The sequence below is a fragment of the Sardina pilchardus genome, chromosome 19 (assembly GCF_963854185.1).
Source record: "Sardina pilchardus chromosome 19, fSarPil1.1, whole genome shotgun sequence".
Taxonomy (NCBI): Eukaryota; Metazoa; Chordata; class Actinopteri; order Clupeiformes; family Clupeidae; genus Sardina; species Sardina pilchardus.
In genome coordinates this window covers 11,310,363-11,318,933 of record NC_085012.1, presented here as the reverse complement: position 1 = coordinate 11,318,933, position 8,571 = coordinate 11,310,363, and the positions used below count along the sequence as shown (strand labels likewise).

Genomic DNA, 8,571 nt, shown 5'->3' with positions numbered 1-8,571 from the left:
AGTGTCTGCTAAATATCAATCAACTTTAAATTCAGATGAAGTGTCTGACCGTCTGTCTAAGATGTCCTTTTCTCTTTCTCTTTTCCTTGCAGGATCAGTATAAGTTCTGTTATGAAGTGGCACTGGAGTACTTGAATTCTGGTTAAGTTTGACGTCTAGCCTGGAGGCTTCCACCCTTCCCCGCTCTGTCCACCCCTGCCTCCACCCCACCCCGCCCCGCCTCTCTTCACCCCCACCCTCTGGCACCCCGCTTAACCCCGGACTGAGACGCAAACACGCATGAATGTTTTTAAAAAGTGCTGGACGCGAGGCCCAGCGTAGGACAAGTGCTGCTTAGGCCACCATCCCCCCCTAAGTCAGGAGACGCTGGCGACGTGGGAATGTGGTCTTTCGAACGGGGATCGCGAAGGATAAACGGGAATAACAAAACAACATTGCGAGAAACCTTTGCGTTTTTTTTTTTTTTTTCTTCCAAGGAAGGGAGGACCAGACGCTTGCACTGCCCAGCTGAACTGTCTGTGGTGATCCGTGACCCTCCTTCACCTGCGACTCCTCCCCCTGTAACCTTGATATTTGACCTTGACCTTTGACACCCCCGTGCTCTGTGTATGTACATTTCAGCAAGAGTCCGCTGGAGCCACGCGCTACTGTATCCCTCCCCCCACCCGCCCTCCACCCCACCCCACCCCACCCCACCCCCCACACCAGCATCCCTGAACACTATGAGGAGCACACTGATGTACTTTGACGCTCATTCGTCCAAGTCCTTTCATTCTTCACTTCTTGACACTCCTCTCTCTCTTTCTCTCTATCTCTCTTTCCCTCTCTCTTTCACTCCCTCTCTCTCTCCCTCTGTCTCTTTCTCTCTCTCTCGCCTGTGATTCTTGTTAATTGCCTTTTTATCCTTGTTGGATTATAGTTGTCATTTCCGTTTTTGTGGGGAATGCAATGTTAGCGTAATGTTGATGTTTTGTTTGTATTATTATTGTTATTATTATTATTATTTGTTCTATTTTTATTTGATTTTCTACTTTTTGTTTGTTAATGCGAGGCAGTATGAAATGTACAGCTGAAGAAAAAAACACGAAACTGGCATTATGAGTGCGAATTCTAAATGTAATGTTGCCATTGCTGTGGTCGCTAGGGGTGTCTTTACGCTGAACTTTGGGAACTGCTGATACAGTCCACGCGCAAGCTTACCGTCATGTCAAATGATCCAAAGCTTTTATTTGTTGTCCTTGTTAATATTGTAAATATTTGAAGTTCGGCAGATTATTTATTCATTGAGAGTTTTGTGAAGCACATTGATTGACAATCATGTTTTTATTTGGTCATTATTTTTCTCCCTTCACGGACTCTACATAATGTTGACAAATGCTATTGGTAGCCTTTTATTTATCTTGTATGGAGAATTGATTCAAACTTACAAATACATGCATATCTATATATGATTATGTGTATGATTGTGTTTTTCTTTACAAAAGAAGACTCAGATCTCTCAAATGCTAGAAACATATCCATTTGTCTCAAATCTCAAAACGGCCTCAGTTTATCAAAATATTTCGTACAGTAGGTTTCAATAATCTCTCAGTAATCCACACTGCTTGTCCATTTCAAATGATCTAATCATAGTTAGGTTAGTTAGTTCAGTTAGCGTATACTTTACCAATCCACCTCTCTTGAACATTACAGACCACTGATGAGACCCTATTTAAAGACAGTGGAGGTCTGGAAGTTGAACTGGAGTTGAAATAAAACTAGGACTCAAGGACTCAGTTATATCAGATATAAACCAAATGTTTGTGTTTCACTGCCTCTGGAAATCAACTTAACAACACTTATAACACACTGTTTTGTTACTGTTTTGAGCAGATAGGGAATGTCCTGTATTACATTCAGTGGATGCAACCAACCATCCAGTAGGCCTACCCATTAAGAGGCTGTAAAAATGTTTGACTCCAGTTTCCCATTCATAAAAACATCAACAGTCATGTTACTCTTGTCTCAGTAACTGGACAGGGCTTTTCCACTACATCCTGGTCAGACACACAGTGTTCATTTGATATCAGACACGATAAAAAGTACAGTTTGTTGTTATGGATGCATTATATAGCTACCTAATTCAGTCAAAAAGTCGGCAGCTGCCATTTTTAAACAATTGCGTCCAACTTGTGCTCACTTTTTTCCATATATTCACAAACAAGTCAATTTAGCTGCCACAACAACAATGGAAGGCTCTCAGCCAGCTTTCTATTTCAGATGGGGTATAGTGCCTGTTGTTTTCTTGTACCTGTTTACATGGACATGGTTGGGTGTTGCAACTAGTGAATGAGCATGTCACGATGCCAAAGAATTTCTGTGTGTGTCAAAGTTGAATAAAACAGTTGTCCTGTTGGGCATAAACAGGATATTCAGTGTCAGAGTGAGCACAAAAGAAGCAGAATATCACAGAAGATGCCATTACAATCCAGCTGAGGCTCCACCAGAAGTGAAATAAATGCATTGAAAGCAACACTTCACAACTCTGTGTCCAGATAGAGACAACAGTTTGTGAACTTGCGTTTGTTTTTGATACATTTCTCTTGAGAGTGTATTTACTCATTTACTTGTACTCATTTAACAGATGCTTACAGAAATGAACAGCATTCAAGCGGCAAAGACCCCTTAAGTTAGTCTACTAAAAAGCTACCAACTTTGTCCATAAGGATATTAGAGATCTTGAGATTTTTTCCTATATGGGAAATTGACATGGGGATTTTTTAATTATTATACCTGTAAAACTTTTGTGGGGATGGAGAAATCGGAAATGCAAAGTTTTCCTCTACACACTTTTGTCCCATGTCCTGTCAAGTAGATACTGTGATCTCCAGTAGGTCAATATGGCGCACACAGTTTGATTTTTGCTACCCCGGAGCTAGCAATGCAACTTACATGTACCATAGTCAATTAACACCCGGATCTCCTTATATGGGCAAAGCTTTGGATATTGAACTTCAGAGGTCTACTGCAGTGGAAACCTTCATCTTCTTAGATTAATACTATAACAACAAAGAGGACGAAAGTGCAGAAGTTTAAGTACCGATCAAAGTGTAGTCAGAGGAGGTAGAAGAAGTGGGTTGAGGAGAGAAAAGGGGAAGCTTAGGAAGAGCTCCTTGAAGATAAAGTGTCCTCTTTGGCATCCCTGGTAAAGATGACTAAAAACTTATTGGTTACTGGAAAACAATAAGGGAAAAAAGATGTTTTGTCACAATCTTATAAAAATTGTAAAAATAATAAGCAACAATCTTTTTTCCCCGTATTCCGAGTATGTGAATTTTCAGCAGTCATCCAGGATTTCCATTTTCATTAAGGTATGAAAATTAAGTGACACAGAGGTCAAATAATGTTGTCATTTCTAACTGGAAATGTGACAGACCTGCTTGGACAAAGACCCCTGTTTATCTTGCCCCACGCCGTGTGGGGGAGGGTAAGAGAGACATAAAATACATTAGAATCACTGTTGGTGAGTTACAGAAAAAAGTATCATCTTGAGGTCTCCAAAAATATAGGCCTAATTAAAACTGACCTCTGTGAAAATAGATTATTTTCTTTCAAGGTTGGATTTGTTGTTTTCATTGTGACACAATTTTTACCTCTTTTTGCTCAACTTTAACTGTGCAATGCACTGTAGAGAGGGCTGAGAGGGGTGCCCCTGCTCTAGTTAGTAGCATGTGGTAGGGCCTTCCTCCATCAGGGGAAGTACACATGGAAATAGTCTGGATTGTCGTGTGTGTAGAGGCAGCAGTGCCAGTAAATGTGAATGTAGTATGGATGGGTAACAAAAGCCTTTATGAGAGCATTTAAATAAGTGGGAACAGACATAGTCATCACTATGTAAACGAGCATAAGTGACTGCATCTCAATGAACAGCGAGGTAATGAGTGCCCTTTTTCGGTTGATTGGAAATCAGATGTGCCATCATGTTCAGGACTGGCACATTTCACTGCACAAGCTGGAAGGCCTGTGAGGAGGGCGTTGCAGTGGAGGCCAGAGATAACCATGGTCTGCACCACAAGAGCAGGGCAATACTGTAGGTTAGGTACGGCCTGACTTTTTTCATATGGAAAATTACCAGACCAGACCTGTAGGATGTAGTTATCAAACCCAAACAAGTTAGGCTATCATGATTAAGCTGCCATGAACACAAATCAAAAGTGTAGAGATGGGTCAGGCCGTAACCAAAGTCCACCTCACCTGTGACCTGTGACCACGAGTGACCTGTGAAAGGGTCAGGAAATTAGAAAAAAGGTGAAGATTGCTTCAGAATCCTCTGGCTATCCACCTCCCATGTTCATATACTGACTTGAAGCTCTGTTCTCTTCTCTGGGAACCCCCTGAATGAGCAACATATAGCCATAGCATTACTATGGCAGCACCCTGTTCTGTATCTGGAGACCACCCTCTATTGACCGACTGGTGAGATGACAGTGGGCCTCTCTCAACATCTCTCCTCGATCCTCAATGCTCGGTCCTCCAGACTCGTTCCCACTGACCTATCACTAGCACTGGATAGACTATTCCATTGTTGCCGCCCCATCATTCTTTATCTAGATCAGTGAGAATGAGGAAGGAAGGGAGGATATATAAAACATGAATGAGAGGCACCCAGTGAGTATGCATCTCTTTTAAGACTTAAGCCAAGAGCCCCAAAAACCCACCAGTGTTGTCTATGGGCCCAAATCAGTATTTCTACAATAACAACAACAACACCTTGCATTTCTAAAGCACTTTTCAAGGAACCCAAACGCTTTAGAGTGAAGGAGTCACTAACCACCAATGTGTCGCACCCACCTGGGTGATGCGCAACTGCCATTATGTGCTAAAATGCCCACCGCACACTGTGGAGGTGGAGAGTGAGGGAATGCGTGGGCACCTGTGTCCACAGATTTCAGCCTCCGCCTGTGACTGGAGTTCCAGCGGTCTGCACAAGACAAAGGTACATTTCTATCAGCCCCCCAAAGTAGCTGATGAAGCAGCGGAAACCGTGCTCTGGTCGTCCAGCATGTTATTAATAGAAGCTGCCACTGTATTTCCTGTCTATGAACACATCAGTCTCAGGATCACCAGATGAGTCAGTGGCATTGGACACCTGCCATCTGTATATTTATCCTTACCTTATCCTTACCAGACGCTGAAAAATTAATCCACGCTTTTGTCACTTCCAGGCTAGACTATTGTAATGCGCTATACGCCGGCTACAATAATACCTGTCTAAAAAGCCTACAGCTTATACAAAACGCAGCTGCTCGCACACTCACTAGGACCAAAAAATATGAACATATTTCCCCCATCCTAGCATCTCTACATTGGTTACCTGTTAAAAGTCGCATTGACTTCAAAATTCTACTTCTAACATACAAAGCCATAAATGGCAGAGCACCCGAATATATTAAAGATCTTCTAGTCCCATATAATCCACCTAGACCCTTACAATCACAAAATACTGGACTTCTTGTAATTCCAAGAATTTCAAAAACTACAGTAGGAGGCAGAGCCTTTTGTTACCGCGCACCCCTCCTCTGGAATAATCTTCCTCCCTCAATTCGATTAGCAGACACCCTCCCTATTTTTAAGTCTAGACTTAAAACATATCTCTTTAGTGCTTCCTATAGTTAGGTATGGTGCAGTGTGGAACTTCAACCACCTCAGGGTCTTACTGGAACGGACCACCTCTGCTGTGGGCTTGTGTGACTGGTGCCCCAGTCATGCGTCCCATGGTGGCTACTGACCACACCTGAGCTGGTGCTGACCACCCTCCACCATACCTTAGTTATGCTGCTTTAGCATTGCGCCGTCATGGACTTCTTATGTGGCATGCCGTACAACTCCTCTTCTCCCCTCTCCCTCTGTCTCTCTCAACTCTCCCTCTTCCTTCTCTCCCTGTCCTGTCCTCTATAGTGTAGCTTGGGGGGGAGGGTCCCGCGTGCTGTCTGTTGCGCGTGCGGGCATTTGTTCATTCACTGCGCATGCGGGCTTTTGTCCATTTGCGCCGTTTCGGTCATGGGCCTTCCCCGGGTGGGCTTGCGCATCATGTCTGGGCTGCGCGCCCGGGTGGTGTGGCTGGGTGCTCTGGCCCGTCGGGGTCCGTTCGCGGGTGGCGTTGCTCGTCCGCGGGGGGCCTCCCGTCGCCGTCTGTAGATGGGGGGGGGGGGGGGGGGGTTCGTGTCGGCTCCATTCGGCAGTGGCTCTGCGTGGGCGTATATTGGCAGTCTGGCTGGGGCATGCGGTCTGATCAGATGTGCACGGCTGTGCATTTTGTGGGATGGGGGGGACGGGGGAGGTGGGAATGCTGGGAGTGGATGGCGGAGGGGAGGGCTATGTTGCGGCATTGTATTTGGATTGGGCTCGCAGTCCGGGCCTTCTTGGGGTGGTGTTTCTAGAGTGGAAGTCCAATGGTTTTAACGATTTTAATTACATTACACCAATGTCCAATGATTTTAACGATTTTAATTACACTACATCGCCTCCCTACGCCTCCCGACCCTGTCAACAGGATGACAGGATGACACGTCCAAAGACATGAAGCATTCTGGACTTTTGCTCTGGGGGCGCTGCTTCCGGGGGGCCTGGGCGGCGGGGCGGATCAGATTGTGTGTCCTGGTCGGGCCGTGGTGTGTGTTCGCGCGGTGTTGTGGTTGGGGTGGGGCTGGCGCCGGCCCCGTTCTCTCTGCTCGTGGATGGTGGTGAGGGGTTGTCTGCGGATGGGTGGCGCCGCCTGTGGGCGGACTCTGGCTGGCCATGCTCGGCCATGCTGCTCCGACGCGCGGTTCAGAGGTGGTGTGTGGGTTCGCCTGGGGGGGGGGGGGGGGGGGCATTGGGGGGGGGCATTGTGGGTGGGTGGATGTTGCGTGCGTGGTGGGTGGGTGGATGTTTGCATGCGTGGTGGACGATGTGCGGGATGCCTCTTCGGGTTTAACTGGGTAACCTATTCCTACGCACCTGTCCCCACAAAAGAGGTGTGTAAAAGCGTTTTGTAAACTCTCTATAGTATAACCATTTATATCACCATTGATATACTTATTAATACTTAATATGACTTACAGTAATACTAACACACTCTATTTCTCTTCCCTTTCCCCTATACCTCACCTGTGAGGTAAACCATTACCAGCCATCAACCATCTCTGTGCCTGTCCCTCATCACACCTGAAGTCACATCCCTCTGACTGCCCTACCATCGCCATTGCCTTCACCATCCCTATGACTGCCCTACCATCGCCTGCTGTGGTTCCCTGCCCGAATCTTTGACCCACGCATCCCAGCGACCCATCACCTTCCGAAATAACTAATGGATTACTAATGGACAATTTATTCCCTACACTGGACTATTTGAACTTTCATTGTCATTGTAACTTTCAAACTACAAATGACTGTACTGTAACTGACCCAAGGCAGATGGGTTGGGCCCTTGAGTCGTGGGTCTGTCTGAGGTTTCTTCCTATATGTATCTCCAATTCTAGGGAGTTTTTCCTTGCCCCTGTTACTCATGGGCTCTCTTTGAATGTCTAACACTCTGTAAAGCGCCTTGAGACATGTGTAATGTATTGGCGCTCTATAAGCGACATTAAATTGAAATTGAAATTGAAATTGAAATTTATCATGCCCCACCACATTAAACCATAGACAAGTCTTTCTTTGTATGCAGAAAGGTTGGTCTCCCTGTCGCCATAAGCAGCTGTCTCAACCACGGTACAACAGAGGCCGCGACGTCTTTCCTGTGATTGTCTTTGTGTCTATGAAAGGACCACTAGGGGGCAGCATGTTCCCTACCGGCATGCCTTTGTCAGGGCTATAAATTGTCTGCAGTGGCCTGAAAAGGCTCTCTGCACAGTTCCACATCATCCACACTGGCCTCCTCTCAACCTCTCTCCTCGATGCTCGGTCCTCCAGGCTCGTTCCCACTGATCTATAAACTACACTGGATAGGCTATCCCATTGTTGCTGCCCCATCGTTCTTTATCTAGATCAGTGGGAACGAGGACTGAGGAAGGAAGGGAGGATAGATAGAAAGACAAATGAGAGAGGTCCACTGTGTTTTACATTACATTACATTACATTACATTACATTACATTCAGTGTTGGGGAGTAACGCATTACATGTAATTGAGTTACGTAATTTAATTACAAAATAAATGTAACAGTAATATATTACAGTTACTGTAGAAAAAATGTAATTCAATTACAGGTACTTTTGATTTTTTTTAAATTACAATTTGAATTACATCTCAATATTGTCAGCAAAACTTTGCAAAGAATATTGTATGTAAAAAGAACTGTTTCCCTCCACAGCCATAGTTTGATACGGGACCTTCTGATCTATCTGGCTCTATCACGTCTACAGCGCCATCAGCGTAGGCCTACAAACCTGCCTGTAAACGTGTTATGATTATCATTATATTATCCTCACAAAAAATGCGATGCTAATTCATGTATTGAATGCCCTTGCTGCCTTGTGCGCTTGTACAGAACTGCTCGGCAGCCTGTAGACCAAGGCTGAAATCTTCGCATGTATTTGGGGACTATATATATCAT

At 45.1% G+C, this 8,571-nt stretch overlaps 1 protein-coding gene across 8 annotated transcripts in view; it reads left to right on the top strand.

Annotated features, from left to right (window-relative positions):
- Positions 1–1,451, top strand: part of ptprma (protein tyrosine phosphatase receptor type Ma) — a 206,421-nt gene extending 204,970 nt beyond the window's left edge. For all 8 annotated transcript variants that reach the window (XM_062521014.1, XM_062521011.1, XM_062521013.1 and 5 more), the window contains one exon: positions 93–1,451. In XM_062521014.1, coding sequence (XP_062376998.1) covers positions 93–146 — 54 coding nt within the window. In that variant the 3' untranslated portion in view covers positions 147–1,451. The remainder of the gene's footprint in view (positions 1–92) is intronic.
- The last annotated feature ends 7,120 nt before the right edge of the window (positions 1,452–8,571 follow it).